At 48.7% G+C, this 18,188-nt stretch overlaps 1 protein-coding gene across 5 annotated transcripts in view; it reads right to left on the bottom strand.

Moving 5' to 3' along the window:
- Positions 1 to 9,615, bottom strand: part of FAH (fumarylacetoacetate hydrolase) — a 32,738-nt gene extending 23,123 nt beyond the window's left edge. For 2 of the 5 annotated variants that reach the window (XM_027089294.1, XM_027089291.1), the window contains exons 1-5: positions 9,399 to 9,607; positions 4,976 to 5,086; positions 3,535 to 3,656; positions 2,997 to 3,046; positions 2,550 to 2,640 (exon numbers count right to left, since the gene is read on the bottom strand). In XM_027089294.1, coding sequence (XP_026945095.1) covers positions 2,550 to 2,640; positions 2,997 to 3,046; positions 3,535 to 3,656; positions 4,976 to 5,086; positions 9,399 to 9,479 — 455 coding nt within the window. In that variant the 5' untranslated portion in view covers positions 9,480 to 9,607. The other 3 variants (XM_027089289.1, XM_027089292.1, XM_027089293.1) reach the window with 3 other exon arrangements.
- Between the last annotated feature and the right edge of the window lie 8,573 nt (positions 9,616 to 18,188).

The following is an 18,188-nucleotide window of genomic DNA, read 5'->3' as shown; positions in this document are numbered from 1 at the left end:
TGAGCAACAAAATACTAAGAAACTGTACGGGACTAAAGATAAATGCGTGCATGTGCATACACAGTTGGGGCAAATTCTGGACCCAAAAGATACAAAGAGACCGAAAAAATCCCAACTGCCACTTTTGAAGAGCCTGGGGCAAAAACAGGGTGTCGGGAGCAAAAGCAGGGGGCTGCGCATGCCCCCTGCACACACCACCACCTACGGGGTGGGCAAAACACCTAAGCCACCCCCCTGGCCTGACCCCTGGACACACCCCTACCCTCACCCCATATAAGGAACAAGCTTGCCCCCCCTCGGGGAGTGAGCAATCAAGGGAACCTGTTGTTTGTTCTCGCTCCCCCACGGCTGCAGCAGGGGCACAATAAAGCCTTGCCTGAATTTCTTGTCTGGCCTCTAGTCAATTTCTATTGCTTGGGGAAGGCCAAGAACCCTGGTGGGTAACAGAACCAAGAGGGTGGAGTTATCTGAGGCAGGGGTCCCAAGCCAAGGAACGTGGGCAGCCTCTGGAAGCTGAAAAAGACAAGGAAATGGATTCTTCCCCTAGAGCCTCCCAGAGGAACCAGCCTTGCCAACACCTTATCTTTGGCCTAGTGAAGCTGATTTCAAACTTCTGACTTCCAGAACTGTGAGAGAATATATCTGTGTTGCTTTAAGCTACCGAGTTTGTGGTAATTGGTTATAGCCACCACAAGAAACTAATACAGTATGAATGTACATATATTTTTCTTTGTCTTTTTATAAAAATGAGAACTCACTTTACACAATACCTTCACTTCATATATCATGAAAGTGGGGCTTCCCTGGTGGCGCAGTGGTTAAGAATCCACCTGTCAATGCAGGGGACATGGGTTTCAGCCCTGGTCCGGGAAGATCCCACGAGCAGCAGAGCAACTAAGCCCGCGAGCTACAACTACTGAGCCTGTGCTCTAGAGACCGCGAGCCACAACTACTGAGCCTGTGCTCTAGAGCCCGCATGCCACAACTACTGAAGCCTGCGTGCCTAGAGCCCGTGCTCTGCAACAAGAGAAGCCACTGCAGTGAGAAGCCTGTGCACCGCAACGAAGAGTAGCCCCCGCTCTCCGCAACTAGAGAAAGCCCGCGCGCAGCAACAAAGACCCAACGCAGCCAAAAATAAATAAATAAATAAAATCTATTTAAAAAAATATATATGTATATCATGCACATGACTTTTGATCCTAAATCTTTCTTTCGACAGCTACAAAACATTTCATATTGTGAAAAGACCATGATTTTTCAACTAGTCCTCCACCACTAACCATTCAGATTGCTTCCAGCTTTGGGTCCTTAGAAAGATTGCTGGTAAACATCTTTGCCCTTGAATTCAAACATTATTTCTGTAGGATAGATGCATGAAAGTAAGACTGTGTGTCCAATGGTATGCACATTTGAAATTTTTACTTTATGTACTTTATGTATTTTCTGTTTCGGTTAATCACAACAAGCATATATTACCTTTATAATAAAGGATATATGCATAAAGTAAAAAAGGCACAGCCGCCAACTACTTTGCATCAAACATTGAGAGAGAAAGCCCGTTTGCTCTTACCCTGCAGAAGGAAACGGGCTGGGACTCCCCCACTTGGCCTGGACCATGCACAGGGCCAGAGTCGTGACTCATTGGCCTCCTGCAGTCCTAGATGCACCCTGGCCTTGTTCTGCAACCTTGGCCTGGTTGCTTAACTTCTCTGGGTCGTAACCCACTCTCTTCTCCCTTCTTCCTCTTGGTTCTGACAGACGCAGCCCCTTCTGGCACAGCTTATCTGAAACACCCACTAAAAGAGGGGAAAGTCTCTGTCCACCACAGTAACTGTGTGTGGCCCAGGGCACTCGGCCTGGGGCGTGTGCCTGCCACTGTGCTCTGAATAACCGTCACATCTAGAGGACAACACACAGCAAAGGGCAAGGATCTTGGCTCTGCGTTCTAGGCTCTGGCAATGGCCTTGACTTGGGTGTTAGGAGACAGCCTTTGGCCCTGTTTGTCCTCAGGCAAGTTGCTCCTTCTCTAAGTCTGTTTCCCTTCCTGTGAAATGGGGGTGTCAGTCATAGCCTTGGCGACCCCAAAGAACCCCTATGAGGATCAAATAAATAAATGCAGCCCCCGTTTCGAGCTGATCACTCTTTGAGAAAACACAGCACTGGGCACACTTGAGGATTCTCATCCATCGGAAGAGTCTAAGTATGGAGAATGCTGGCATGGAAGACTTGCCAATAGAACCGTAATTCACAGCTTACAAACAAAAGGATCCGGAAGGATGTTAGTGAGTCAGGATCTAATTCCAACCCGTGTTCTCTAGATCAAAGAGCTTAAGGGAAGTCCCCATGATCCCACAGCAGGTCCAGGGCTGAAGGGAGAGGAGGACCAGAGTCTGAGGCCACTGTTTCCAGAAGTGGTGACATCATGGTCATTGTTAGCTTTCCTCCCGGGTTTCCTTAACCTGAGAGGACTTGGCAGCTCCTGGGACAACACGCTGCCGGGCACGTAAAGACAGACTTGGAACTTAGCCACACACTGGTCCAGAACATACCAATTGGGCATCAACGGGTTCTCTGTGCCCCTGAACATGACTCCGACATTGGTGGCGTGGTGCCGAGAGGAATAGAAGTCCGTGTAGTCGCCTGCAGGGGAAAGGTCGGGAGATGCCGTCAGTGACCTGGATTCCGCAGGTTGGAGAAGGGCCAGTTCCGAGGCAGGGTCGGAGCGGGAGAACAAGGAGGGGTGGGCGGAAGGGGCCAGGAGAGCACGCCAGACATGCAACACAAATTCGCCTCACTAAAAATTCGTTTTGAGAACTCCCAGTTGAGAAACGAAAAAGAAACAAGGAGCCCAGACTTCCTGAAACAGACAATGGAATTTGCAAAAGAGTGGCAGACCCCCCTCCCACCCGCTCCGCTCGCCAGGCCTTTGCTCCAGCTGTGCCTGCCCCGAGCAGCCGGCTGCTCCGTGTGCATCCTGGTAAAGGGACTGGACTCACCTATGGTGGCCGGAAGATGCATTGTGGCAGAAGCCTGGGAGGTGAATGCACTGAAACACAGAACAAGGGGCTTCAAGGTCGAGCTTTGGTCATTCACAGGCTCAGCCTAGATCATGGCCCAAGTCCTGCTCACAATCTCCAGCGAGCACTTCCAGACTGGCCTGGGGCCACCCCAGGATGGGCATCCACCCACTAAAGACAAGTTGCCTCTCCCCCGCTTCTAGGTTCCACTCTAGGCAATGGGCTATATTACCCCTTGTTTGGAAACCAGACAAGGACACAAATGATGCTGAAGAGGAATGGCTGAGTGAGCAAGGGAGTGGGCCGGTGGGCCAGGCATGGCCTGGACACCCCAGTCCAGGCAGAGAGGGAATCCCAGGCGGCCCAGAGCCCTCTCACCAAAATGCAGCCCAGGTCCGGGCTGGATGAAGCCAAGGCAGCCAACCCGTGACTCAGAACGTCCCTGACGACCACACCGTCCTCTTCCGACAAGCCAGGTCCCCTCCTCCCCACCCACCACGGTCCACGGGCTCCTCACCGCTTCCGAAGCTCTGTGTCATCTCTGAGCCTGGCCTGGCTGGCGGACAGCAGGTTCTGCAACAATCCTCTTGCCTCCTTCCAGGCAGCCTGACCCAGGCCCATGAAGCTGTTGAGAGCTGGCTAGGACCAAGATGCACAGGAAGAAAGAAGATCACACGTGGGAAAGCCCCTTGTGCTACCCCTCCTACTGACAGGAGAGAGCCTGGCCAGCTTTCTGGGTCCCCTGTCACTTATCCCAGTTCATTCCAACTCTCAGGACTTTGGTTCTCAGTTCTGTCATCTGTTCATCGAGCTGGGGAGATGTGTCATCTTTCCTGATGGGGCTTCATCCCCTCATGGACTTGCAATTGGCAAAGCCTGGGAGCTCCTATCTGGGACAGCTGCCTGGTTAAGCTTGGCCCCCGCCTGCAGTGAAGATGGCCGCGTTCCTCCAGTGGGGGCCTCCGGTCTGCAGGGGTACTGCAGTCTACACCAATCCCCTTCACATAAGTTAAGAAGAGGTTTCTGAGCCAGTGAAGTGTAGCAGAAAAAGCACTTGTGGATTCTCAAGGCCAGAGTTCCAACCCCAGCTCCAGTCCTTGCAGCCATGTGACCTGGGAGAATCGTGTCCCGTTTCAGATTAGACCCTCATCCATCTAATGAGGATTCCATTCCTACGCCAGAGGGTCGTCATGAGAATTGAACAAGAGATGTGTGTAAAACTCCTGACACATAGGAGGTCCTCAATATATATCATCTTCCTTCCGTGGAACGGGAGGGAGGATGCACACCAAAGCACTGGACCGTTTACAGGGAAGTAAATTCACGTCCATCACTCGTGTACGTATCCTTCAGGCTGACTCCTAAAGTGGTGGCAACACAGAGGGCACTTGGGGCAAGCTGTCCATTCTTCCCAGGCTGGAATCAAACCTGGAGGGCAGGGCCCATGGCTCCCTCCCTCGGAGGGCCCAGCACCGGCCTGGAACAAGCAGAGACTCAACCAGCTTAAAATGAGGAAATGAACCAGTTATTGGAGAGCATCATCTCAGAGACAACTGGGGAGGGCCTAGGACTGCGGAGGGACTGACACTCTTTTCTCCGGACGCGCAGGCTCAGCGGCCATGGATCACGGGCCCAGCTGCTCCGTGGCATGTGGGATCGTCCCGGACCGGGGCACGAACCCGCGTCCCCTGCATCGGCAGGCGGACCCTCAACCACTGCGCCACTAGGGAAGCCCGGGACTGACACTCTTCTCACCCAGGAACCCACCCTGCGCTGTCCCAAGGCTACCTCCTGCCAGCCTGTCTGTCTCACAGCCACCCCCCAACCTTACCCGAGTAAAACCTCTGAGCCCTCAAGGCACTACCTCTCTCAGAAACGGAAGGCAAAGGGCATTTTCTTAGTGGCATTTGCAACAAAGGCCACTGAGATCCAGGACAAGCCATGTCACAATGTCCTACCTGATCAAAGACATCCTGGTGTTGGGAGAGGACAGGCCCAGTGAAGAGGTGCTTAATGACACTGAGGTCTAGGATCTGGTCACCAATCGCCACGCCGATCCTTGGTCTTGGCTGGGAGGAAGGTGGCATGGTCAGCACTGGGCAAAGCCTCAGCTGGGCTTGGCTCACTTACCCAGCAAGTCTGTCTGTTTACGAGCCCCTGGCTCTTGTCTTTACATGGCCCTCTGTGGAGAGGGACTGAGGAACTGGATCCTTAGCACCGTACCCCAGCTCCCTTTGCCTCTCAGAGGGCTGAAACTGACCCTGTGATCTCTGTCCGGGAAGAACCTGGTGCCATGTCTGCCTCTAGGACAAGAAGGGAAAAGAATCTGTGTTTCCTCAATGGAAAATAAATCAAACACCCCTTGGAGTGGGTAAGTTGAAAGAGGCCTAGTCCAAGCCCCTCATCCAGGCAAAGTCCCCAGCAAAGCTCCTCAGGTGTTGCTTAAATGCCTCTGATGATGAAAAGCTCACCACCTCACCGGGCAACTGGATTATTTCTCAGGTTTAACCTAGGCCTTCCCTTGGGGGCAATTCCTCTGCACAGCAGAGCGTGTCCCAGGCACAGTGCTGAGGGCCAGGGGCTTGGACTAATGAGCTGTTATGGCTCAAACAGAGCAAAGCTCGGGTCACCGGGGAGCATGAAACCAGACTGCTCAGAGCAGGCAGGAAAAGTTCCTTTCTGCACCATCAAATCCCAGCTTCAGCCCTGAGTGTGATAACGTCGCAAATATTTGGCAAAGCCTGACCTTTGTCCACATGGCCCTGAAATTTGCTCATCAACAAGGAACTTGAGAGCACGTCTGCAGACTCGGCCTCCTAAAGCTCTGTCCTGAGCTGAGCTTCCAGCTCTCCTGAACCACCAGCTTTGCCTTTTCAGTTCCAGGGAGTTTAGAGGTGGGGCTACTGGCTGGCCTTATCTCCAGTGGCTGCTCATTTCAGGGGGCTGAGAGAAGATGGCTATCCCTCCGTGCACAGGGGTAGACCGGAGCCACACCCTCACCTGGCCCTGAGGCCCCGGGCAGACCCTGCCCATGAGGAAGCTGCCTGGAGAGGCCGGTCCTCATTCCCAGCTCCCTGGGCCTCATCTCCCTGGGCAATGAGCTGGGCCACCTGGACCCCAGCGGCTGCCCACTTAAGGGATATGCAGGCAGACTCCTAGGCCACTTCTCTGACCCTGGCCCCCACACCAAGCTGCAGGAAGGAGCCGAGGCCACTGAGCAACATCAGAGACCTAATCACAAGAGTGGCTGCCTGCCTCTTCGGCTGCAAGCAATGGCGAGAAGCTGCCCTTGTGTTCCAAACCCTGGCAATTGTGAAACCACATGTTGAATCTTCTAGACCTAGACGTGAGGACCTGAGACAGTGAGTCCCTCTACTTTAACTGTTGGGAGTTATTTTCTTCAGTGTTAGACTCCCGATCCCTGGGGTCCTGCCTACTCTGTCATTCACCATCTTATCATTTTGGACAAGTCCTTGGTCCTCTGAGGGCCTCAGGTTCCCATGTATAACCTGAGGGAGACAAATTAGTAAGAGATATCCTAAGTCTAACTTTAAGAGAATGCGTGTGCATTGCCTCCGCTTTATAACATTTGGTCATATCCCACAGAATGTTGTCCAAAGGAGATCTTTACCCACCTCCCAGCTTGACAGAGGGAAAAGCATGGGGTTTGGGAGCTCACAGCTGTGGGGTGCAACCCCAAATCTGCCTCTTACTGGCTGTGAGACCTGGAGCAGGACTCTTAGCCCCTCTGAGCCTCAGTTTCCTCATCTATAAAATGGGGACAGTAGCACAACAGCAAGTTTGTAGTGGGAATTCAATTAATTAACATCTGTAAATCTCTTATCACCAGACCAGACACAGGGCAGACATTCACTCAGACGAAACAATTTATGGAGCATCTCCTTCAGCCCAGCAGTATACGAAGGCTGCAGAAGCACTGACGATCGAGGAGAGACATGGTTCCCACCCTCCAGAAGCAAAAGGAAGCACACGGTGAGGTGACAGACGATAACTGTGGCTGGAGTTCAGTGAGGGTGCTTAGGGGACAGCTCTCTCTGAGGAGGTGACATTTAAGCTGGGCCCAGAAGAGTGATAAGAAATCAGGCATACACAGAGTAGGAAAAAAAGAGTATTCCAGATAGAAAGAGCAATACGTGTGAAGGTCCTGAGGCAGGAAACTGCTCTTAGAAAGTTCCAGAAACTGGGACTTCCGTGGTGGTCCAGCAGTTAAGACTCTGCGCCTCCAATGCAGGGGGCCTGGGTTCGATCCCTGGTTGAGGAACTAGATTCCACAGGCTGCAACTAAGAGTTTGCTGCAAACTAAAAGATCCCCAGTGCTGCAACTAAGACCCAGCGCAGCCAAAGTAAATAAATAAATATTTAAAAAAAAAAAAAAAAAGAATGTTTCAGAAACTGAAAGGCAGCCAGTGTGGCTACAGAGAGCAGAGGGTCTGGAGGCAGAGGCAGGGCCGGAACCATGGGGACTTGAGCACCTTGGCCGTCAGCTCCAGATAACTGCAGCGTCTGTTTCTCAGAAGCCACGGTCCCTGTCTTCACAGAGAGAGCCAGGGTCTGCTCTACTAGTCCATGAGCAACCCACGATGGAGGGAGGGTGTCCCGTGTGCCTTTGATCCCCAACTCCCAGCCCAGAATCTGGCCCAGGGTTGAGGTTCATAAGCATTCACTGAATAAAAGAATGACTAAAATGAAAGCCGGATTAATTCACTATTGTTCCACCCAAATTATGCACGGCTGGCCACTGGCATGGAGGAGAGGGAGGCTGTGCGTGGGCGACTAGGTCAGCCTGGAGAGGCAGCCACCACCTTTGGAATGTCCAGTGCCTGCAGCCATAGCTTCAGACACAGCCTGTTCCACTTGAAGGCCCTCAGCCTTCTGCAATGCCCAGGGGGCCCACTCCCAACCCCCAGCACTCCTTTCAGAGGGCAGTGAACCTCCCTAGTGGCTGTCCTTGCACATTCTAATGTGGAACAGCTGGGGCATGGAGTCTGAAAGCCACTAGCCATACCCTAAGGGGCATTCATTCCAGAATCTTCTGGGAGAGCAAGTCAGAGCACCCCCCCCCCCAAAGGCTTCTGCCTAATGGATTTGTGGAGTAAAGGTTGAGGACACACAGCTGAGGACAAAGTGTCAGAGGAGTGCAGGGGAGGGCTCGCCAGCAGAGTGCACTTGGCTAACGCAGGTTAAGGTTTAACATGCCTCTTATTTGTATTTGCAGCCCTCCAGGGGACTGAGTGTTACCTTTTTGCATCCTTGCAACAACTGGCCAGGCCAGGCAGTTGTGAAACCACATGTTGAATCTTCTAGACCTAGGCATTTTTTGCCATGGGGGTAGGGAACCCAGTTTCCAGGAAGGGGCTAACTGACAGGAACTCCATTTAGCAAACAGTTCCCGAACACTTGGGCACAAGCAGATTCTGGGCTTCTATGAATCAGGAGTTTACCTTTAAAGTTGGGAGCAGAAAGCTAAGCCCAAAATACCATGAATAAATCCAGGGGAATCTGCTTTCCCCACCCAGGGACCTTCTTATATATTTGTTGATAAACCCCCAGTTTTCAAAGATTTCTTTCTGCCAATCAGACTACACTTACTAAGTGAAATTTCATTTCTCTGCCCAAAAGGGCTTCTTCTGATCAGCAAGGGAATGCCAGGGAGCCCAGGGAGCTGAAAGAAGGCCAGCTGGAAGTAAAGAAACGTAACCTCTTAGATCCCAGGCCTCTACTGCCAGCAAAGGCGCTCATCCCTCCGAGCTACTGAAAATACCGGGTCAGTTAATATTTCCCGAGTTCTAGGGTTAGAGGCTAACCTGGGAGAAAACAACCGGTTACAACGTGGTGCCTTGGGGGGAGACAACAAAGCCAAATGACTTCGGAGTAGGCAGTATGATTGTGTTTCAACTCCTCTGTAATAATAAGAGAACTTGCTCTGCCTACCCGAAAGGGAGACTCATATGTACCGTTTCATTTTGCGTTTAATTCTCACACAAACCTGCAGAAACTGAGGCTGAGAATTTCAATAACTTGCACATCTAGAAAGCTACCAGGAGGGATCTGAACCCACAAGTACTCTCCATGATCGGCCCCTCCAAAGAAAAAAGGCCCTTGCCTCCACCCCACCTCCCATCGCACTCCCCAGGGAGGAGAATGCGAGGCACCGCTCGTTAGGCCCCAAATGACACCGGCGGTCTTCGCGAGAGGCGTCTAGCAGGGAAACGACGGGCCCGATGTCCTGCTCCGTCGGGTGCTGGCGGAAGTGGCAGGGCTGGGCTGAGGCCAGGGGCGGAGCAGGAAGGTGGCGTGGGGGTCCCGGGCGGAGGGGAAGCCCTCCCTCCCCGCGCCCGGAAGCCGAACACTGCAGCTCACGTTGCCTTTGGTGGAGAAGACGCCGTAGGGCAGGTTGTGGATGGGGAAGTCGGAATCCTCGGCCACTGGGACGAAAGACATGCTGGTGGCACGGAGCAGGGTGGCGGGCTGCGAGCTGCGCGCGACCAGCAGGACTGGATTCGCAGAGGTGGTCAGGCAGGGTCGCGCCCCCTGCGGGCTCCGCCCCTTCAGGCCCGTCCCTCCAGAGCTGACGCTGTGACACGGTAGGACCCTGCCCGCCCCCTCCTAGGGCTCCGCCCCTCCTGGAGCCCCCGCCCACCAATAGACCGCCCTCGTGCCCCGCCCACCAAGAGACCGCCCCTCCACTAGGCCTGTTCCTCAGCAAACTCCACCCCTGCACAATCCCTCCTCTCCCTGTCACTCCAGCTTCGCAAGCTCCACCCCCGCACAGTCCTTCCGGGCTCTCCCACTACAGTTTTGACCCTTCGCAAGCAGCCCCGCCTCCTCTTTGAAGGTCCTCGTCCCGGAGTCCACCTCCCGGGAGACCTCGGTCCAGCTGCCAGGCCCAGGGGCCCTGGTTCTACCGAGAGCGATCCCCAGCTTGGCGTTTAAGGCTCTGCCCCTGGTGACTTCAGCCTCGTTTTCCCCCGGCTGCGTGGCCCGCTCTTCTGCTCAACAGAAGTCTTGTTGGGTTTCCGGGACACAGCAGACCCTTTGACGCCAGACGCTGCCTCCGGGGCTGGTACAATGCTTCCAGTCTCGTCCTTTCTGCCTTCATAAACCATGCTAATCTGTCAGCTATGGCATTTCCACTTTATCGGGGAAAGGAACAGTCGTGCCTGTTTTGTGGCTTACATTAATGAGATTAATATTCTAGAAAATATAACTCACCTGTTTATTTCATATTCTAGTGTTAAAATGACACTGACAAGATGTTTGACCTTGGACAAGTTACTTAACCCCTTTCTGCCTCAGCTTTCTTCTCTGTATGACATTGATGATCATGGTTTCTACTCCACAGAGTTGATAGGAGAATTGAATTAATTATGGAGCATTTGTGCCTGGCATAAAGAAACTATTTGTGTGTAAAGATTGAAAGGGGAGACTGAGAAAAAAAATACAGAGAGAAAAGAAAGGGAAAGGGAGTGAGGGAGAAAAAAATGAAGGAAGGGAGGGAGAGAAGAAGAACAAATTTACACCTTAATCCTCTTTGCAATGCTGGTGACTAACAGCAAAAAGGAGGAAGATTTGAGATCCACCTCTGACAGCACCAAAAGTGTTTAGCTTTAGGCAAGTTAAACTCTCCAATCATCCGTTTCCTCATCTGTAAAACAGACATAATAACAATACCTACTCCAGGATTTCTGTGATGGTCAAATAATGCCTGGCACAGAGTTAGTTATCAATTAACTACTTTTTTACCCCCAGGGACATCCAACCAGAAAGGTAGCCATTTCTTTGTGTCTGGGTTTTGCTTTTCTTTTTGAAGAAGACAATCAAAAAAGGAGAGAACACAGCTATAAAGGTAAAGTGGTCAGCACTGTCTGAAAATACATTTATAATAGAAATGCAATTTCTTAGAAACCTAACAAAATTATTTCTTTAAGTGGGTTAAAATTAAAGTATAGGCTGCACAATACTCATCAATACACAAACCAGTATTTGCAACACTGACTTTTGATTAATTTGCTTGGGAATTCTTGCGACAGTAGAGTCCAAAGTTAAAGAATTAATGGATACACAAGCAGAGCTGTCTGAAAATAAATTTGAAAACCAATTTAAGCCAAAATCCTAGAAATTATTTTTAAAGGTGGCAGAATCATCCTAAGGTTTGTAAACATAACAGTTTCCCTTCAAAAACATTTCATAATGAATAATAGTGATAGATGGAAAGACCTAAAAGTAAATAAGAAGTTGCACCTCCTTTGCCTGCAATGTCTTGCCCATATCTCCTCTCATCCACTATCCTGCTCCCTAAATCAGGTTCAGTCATCTTCATTCTTCAAACACATTTGTCAACAGCCAGTCCCAAGTCTCCCAGCTGTTCCTCCCTGTCTTCCTTCCTCTGTCCTCAACTCTAAAACAACGCTGCCTTTTCAACAAGATCAGCAGTAAAGTGTGTACCAAAGAGCTTGTAGTTAGAATCAAGTATTAAAACTGTGGGTGACTGGGACTTCCCTGATGGCGCAGTGGTTAAGAATCCACCTGCCAATGCAGGGGACATGGGTTTGAGCCCTGGTCTGGGAGGATCCCACATGCCTAGGAGCAACTAAGCCTGTGCACCACAACTACTGAGCCCGTGTGCTGCAACTACTGAGCCTGTGTGCTGCAACTACTAAAGCCCAAGCGCCTAGAGCAGGTGCTCTGCAACGAGAAGCCACCGCAATGATAAGCCAGTGCACCACAACAAAGACCCAATGCAGCCAAAAAGTTAATAAAAAAATTTTTTAATTAAAAAAAGAATACATACACACAACTCTGCAGAGTTAGGGAGGCTGCCCTGCAGTTTGGCTTGGAGAGAGGAGAGGCTGGGTTGGTGGCATCATGTGAGATAAGAGGGCCTGAAACCAGAAGGCCTGAGATGAGGGGGTATTACAAGTAGGGCTGGCTGCTGAACCTCCTCCCTAGGTCCAGATGGTTGGAGCTGACCAGTGGTCACCCTGCAAGGGGCTCCCTCTTGCTCAACCTGTTCTCGGCTCTCATCTCCTGCCCCGAGTGTCTGTGCCAAGGGTAGACCTCAGTTTTGGTTAAGTCTGCCCTGGCGGGGGGGGGGGGGGGGGGGGGGGGGATGAAGGGCAGTCTCTGGCAGTGGTAGATGTTCTGACTCATTCTGGCAGGTTCCAGAAAGGGGAAAAGAAACAGGACAGGGTCCCAACTCTTGTTCTGTGGCCTTATTATAATAAGAAGCCTTCTGAAATGGAGCAGGACGCTATGGTCTATGCCCCCCATGTCCTCCACCTGCCTTTTGTCTGTGGAAAAACTTTAGCCAAAGGATAAGTTTAATCAGAGAAGTGAGAAAATGCAGAAGCAAAGAAAAGCAAACAGGACTAAACAATAATAGTTCAGTCAGTAAGCAAAGTCAAGGACCTTTAGTTTCCCCTCAAGGGCTACAGATAATATTCTGAGCCATATCCTGTGATCTGTCTTGTAGGTACGGAAACCCGCACCAGGTGGAAGAAGTTAACCACATGATGACCAGACTGTAGCCATGACATAAGCTGCCACAATGCAGAGAACTGGCCTCAAAGAAATAGAAACCAACCCTGGAACTGAAGATTAATTCTAGCTAAAACAATCAAGATGACGCTGATCAGACCACCAATGACCAAGTTCAAGATGACTGTCGGAGCTGACTGTGCTGTTTCTGCATGTAGCCCCCCGCCTCCGTCTGTAAAAGCTCTTGCCCCCGATTGTCAGTGGGGGGAGTCAGCCTTCGGACAGGAGTCCACCCTCCTCCCCGCCCCTCCGTTGCCAGCATCCAAAATAAAGCAAACTTTCCTTTCCACCAACCTTGCCTCTTTATTGGCTTTTGAGCAGCGAGCAGCCGGACCCCACTTTTGGTTACTCTTCCAGGCAGCACCTAATACCTACAGAATTCTAGTGACTCTTTAGCTGCAGGGCAATAAACTATTTACTTGTTCTGTACTGGCCCTGCCCCTCCCCTTAGAGACAGGAACTGTCTTTCTTATTCTTTGTGTAGCTTTGTCAACGCCCAGCAAAACACCTAGCACAGAATAGGTACTCCATAAATACTTAAGTAAATAATAAGAAACTACTGACTAAAGGCAATGAATCAATAACCAGTGAGCCTCCTCCCCTGCCCCCCACCCCATCCAGGCCCTGGGCATACTGCACAGCAGCTTCCTTATTTTCTGAGCATGGGCTGTGTGAGCAATGGGCCAGGAGCTTCCCCTGAATACTCACAAGCTAATGAAAGCCTAGATGATAAAAACCATGTAAAGAGAAAACTTTTGGGGGGAAGGGTGTAGGGCTGATGTGTGTATGGGAAGGGGTGTGGGCATGAGATAGTTGAAGGGGGAGGAAGATTTCCTAGTTTTAAAATAGACTTGCCAACCCACTAATTATATATAGTGCCTGAAGACACCAACGCTGTTCTCTATTTGGAAAAAAACATTTGAAGTAACTTGCAAATACACTATATTTTTTCTTTCTCCTCTTTTGGGAGGGAGTGTGTTGAGCATGTACATTACAACAATTATAAAAAAGAGTTTTAAGGAAAAAATATTGCCTGTAATCCCACCATCCTACAGTTTTCACATTTTCATGTTATTTGCTCGTTCCATTTGTTATGCACATGATTTTTCCATCTTTGTGAACTTTACAGAGAGGCAATTTTTCAGTCTTTCCTTACATTTTTCTCCTGAACATTTTTCCTTGTGGTCAAATAGGTTTCATTATTATCATTTTCATCACCTGAAGAAATTGCAATGTTCGGGATTGTAATAATAATGGAGCCATGAGATCTGCATGCACAAAATGTTTTCCTTTTCCTACACTTTTGCCGGAGGGTAAATTCCTGGGTCGAAGGGTATGGGTGCTTTCAGGACCGGAAGTGAGTTTTGGCACCTCCATCACGAAGGGCTGGTTTGAGCCTCTGTAGCACCAAATTCAGTACCTCCCTCGGATGCTAAAATGTAGCACCCAAGAGGCTCCAACAGCTGCACTGCTGGCCTCGTTCACACAAGCATGCCCCTGACTCCCTTACAAGAGAACTGGAAAGGGCTTTCTGAATCCAGTGCGCAGATGTCTTGCAAGGGCTCCGAGAGGCTGGCAACTGCCATCCAGATAAGCAGGAAGTGGACTCTGCCTGCACTGGGAGAAGGAGGGTGGTCTTTTTGGGCAACCCTAAGGAATCCATCCATTCCCTTCTCCCCACCCTACAAATTTCACTTGCACTTGAATTACTTGAGTCCAGTTGCAAGGTCCTCTAAAGGTTGAACTCCTTGGAAAGAACAGAATGTCACTCACGTTTGCACATGATACACAGCCCTCTGATGCTAAAGTGTATGGTATACATGCCAAACACATGGTGTCCCCTCTAAAACGTTCACAATAAGCATTTCTGAGCCTGAGCCTTAAGGAGAGAAGATATTTGCTTCATTGAAGAGCTCGGTCTCTATCATAGCTCCCTTTTTGTTTGTTTTGTTTTTTCCTCTTTTTCTTGATAATTCTGAAGTAGACCCAAATGAACCAGCTCAATCAGGGCTGGGTTTTTTGCAAGACAAATTTTCTTCTTCCTGCCCTCTTTTATTCTGTCTTTAGTCTGCTTTAATTGTTTCAGGTACTATTGTTTCCATGTTTTGATGGAATACTACCTCAAAGCCATATTGGATTTAAGCAGGATCTGAAAGACCCATAAATAAGCAGCATGTTAAGTAGAGAGAATATCAGTGACAACTGACTGGATAATAATGTGTACCATACAAGGAGCTTTCGTTTATTGTTATCAAAGCACATGCAACTTTTCAGATCCTCCTTCTCTGTGATTTCAACAAGATACTTATAACTTTGTTTTGCTTTTTTGTATGAATACTTATTGAAGAGTTTTCCCATCCAAATTTTTCCTTTTCCCATCTGAATTTTCAGGGTCTTTTTGAGCTTTAGCTGTGGGTCACATCCTGTACCCAAAAATGCAGAGAAATTTCAACATTTAACATGTACTCTGTATCCAACCTGTTTGGCATAGTTGCAGAGACAATTCTCAGTGCCTCTCTCCCCAAACACTGCTTTCCTGTCAACAACAACTGCCCACTGAAATATGTCTCTCATAAACATCTCTGCTCCTTCCTTTCTAAGAAAACCCAGAAATACAGCACTAAGTTTAGACCGGCTTCTCTCTTACCTAAGGTTTTCAGATCAAAAGCTCTACTCCTGGGCTTCCCTGGTGGTGCAGTGGTTGAGAGTCCGCCTGCCGATGCACGGGACATGGGTTTGTGCCCCGGTCCGGGAAGATCCCACATGCCGCGGAGTGGCTGGGCCCGTGAGCCATGGCCGCTGAGCCTGCGCGTCCAGAGCCTGTGTTCCACAACAGGAGAGACCACAGCAGTGAGAGGTCCGCATACCACAAAAAGAATAAATTAAAAAAATTTAAATTTAAAAAAAAATTAATAAATTTATTTAATTATTTTTGGATGCCTTGGGTCTTACTGCGCGCAGCCTTTCTCTAGTTGCCGTGAGCGGGGGCTACTCTTCGTTGCAGTGTGCAGTCTTCTCATTGCGGTGACTTCTCTTGTGGAGCATGGGCTCTAGGCGCGCGGGCTTCTGTAGTCGTGGTTCATGGGCTCTACAGTGCAGGCTCAGTAGCTGTGGCGCACGGGCTTAGTTGCTCCGCAGCATGTAGGATCTTCCCGGACCAGGGCTCGAACCCATGTCCCCTGTATTGGCAGACAGATTCTTAACCAATGCGCCACCAGGGAAGTCCCTTAAATTTAAAAAGCCACGTATAAACTAGTGGTTACTCTACTAGACAGTACACCTACAGACTCTGCTGTATGTAGTGGTGTCCCATGGCCCTGAAATTTAACGTGACTTTTTTTTTTTTTTAAGGTGAAAGGTGTGCTATGCTACCTAAAAGTAGACCAAACCAGAAAGCCAGAAGAAGCAGTCCCAGGCATCCTCTGCAGGGGTCTCTACAGAGTTGTCTGAACCTACCAACAGAGGACAGCCACTTTCCTTGTCTTTTTAACTAATAGACTTTATTTTTTACAGCAGTGGCGGGTTCACAGAAAAATTAAGCAGAAAGTACAAAGAGTTCTCATATACACCCCTGCCCTGACACAGTTTCCTCTATTATTAACATCTTGGATTTGTATGGTACATTTGTCATCATTGATAAACAAGTATTGATACAATATTATTAACTGAAGTCCAAGGTCTACCTTAGGGTTTTTTTTGGCTGTGCCTCGTGACTTGTGGGATCTGACTTCCCCAATCAAGGTCGATCCTGGGCCCCTGGCTGTGAAAGCGCCCAGTCCTAACCACTGGACCACCAGGGAATTCCCAGGGTTCTGCTTTTTGTGTTGTACAGTTCTGCGTTTGGACAAATGCATCCTGTTATGTATACACCATTACAGTGTCACGTAGACTGTTTCACTGCCTTAAAATTCCCTGTGCTTCACCTATTTATTCCTTCCTTCCTCTACCTCACCTATTTATTCCTTCCTTCCTCTACCTAAACCCATAGCCACCACTCTTTAATGTCTCTATAGTTTTGCGTTTTCCAGAATGTCATATAGTAGCAAGCCTTTTCAGACAGCTTATTTCACTGAGCAATATATTTAAAGTTCTTCCATGTTATTTTGTGCCTTGACGGCCCATTTCTTTTTATTGCTGAATACGGTTCCATTATATAGATATACCACAGTTTACTGGTACATCTGAAGGACATCTTCGTTGCTTCCAATTTGGGGCAATTATGGATAAAACTTCTAAAAACATTTGGGTACAGATTTCTGAGTGGACATAGTTTTTAATTCATTTGACAAATACCTAGGAGTGCAACTGCTAGGTTGTAAGACTCTGATCAGCTTTAAGGAACTGCCAAACTTTCTTCTGTCCCATGTTGCATTCCCATCACCAATGAATGAGAGTTCCTGTTGCTCCACATCCTCAACAGCATTTGGTGTTGTTTTGGATTTTAGCTATTCTAATAGGTATGTAGTGCTATCTCATTTTAATTTGCAATTCTCCAATGACATATTATGTTGACCATCTTTTCATTTGCTTATTTGCCATCTGTATATCTTCGATGAGGTGTCTTGATGTTTTGACCACTTTTTTTTTTTTTTTTGCTGTACGTGGGCCTCTCACTGTTGTGGCCTCTCCCGTTGTGGAGCACAGGCTCCGGACGCACAGGCCCAGCGGCCATGGCTCACGGGCCCAGCCGCTCCGCAGCATGTGGGATCTTCCTGGACCGGGGCACAAACCCGTGTCCCCTGCATCGGCAGGCGGACTCTCAACCACTGCGCCACCAGGGAAGCCCCTTGACCACTTTTTAATTGGGTTGTTTTCATACAGTTAAGAGTTATTTTTATATTTAGAAGTCTTTTATGTGTTTTACTACTATTTTCTCCCAGTCTGTGGCTTGTTTTTTTGTTCTCTTAACAATGTCTTTTGCAGAACAATTTTTAATTGTAAAAAAGTCCAACTTAAAAATCTTTTTCATGAATCATGGTTTTGGTGTTTTATCTAGAAACACCATGGAACAACTAACCATCTACATTAGAAATGGTCAGCCATACTAGTAAGCTGAGTTACTTAGAACTAAAGTCGCAATTAAGCAATTTGTATAATTATCTTTAAAAAGGATTACCTCTTTTGACTCATTTACCTGTATTTTGGACTTTTTCCTAAATATTCAATAAAAGTTTTTAAGAATAAACCATGTGCATGGAGAAAAAAAATAACAAACAAATCATTGCCAAAACTCCCGATTTTAACATGTGGTCATAAAAAAGGTTCATAATTATGACTTTGGACTTCAGGTACAGGAAATTGGATTAATCATAATTCTTGGTTCATAAGACTCTCAGCATTGGCTCACACATAGCCTGCTTTTAGTTATGTCTAAAAAAGTCAAGGCCTTGATCATATGGTACCACATGCCTGGCCTCTTCCCATCTAAGGATATCATACTGAATTTTGTCATCACTACCCTGCCTTCTCTTCATATAAATTCCATCTACGTGACTTGCAAAAAGGTGTTGGCTTACTATCTGGTACTTCTATTTTGTTGTCTGTAGGGATCTCTAGTTCTGATCACTATATTTCTATTCCATTGTAATATATCACATTTTATTTACCCATCAT

The sequence above is a fragment of the Aethalodelphis obliquidens genome, unplaced genomic scaffold (genome assembly GCF_003676395.1).
Source record: "Aethalodelphis obliquidens isolate GAN/ISIS:26980383/991018 unplaced genomic scaffold, ASM367639v1 scaffold65, whole genome shotgun sequence".
In the NCBI taxonomy this organism is placed as follows: domain Eukaryota; kingdom Metazoa; phylum Chordata; class Mammalia; order Artiodactyla; family Delphinidae; genus Aethalodelphis; species Aethalodelphis obliquidens.
Note: the sequence above shows the minus strand (reverse complement) of the source record. Positions and strands in the feature narration are given on the sequence as shown.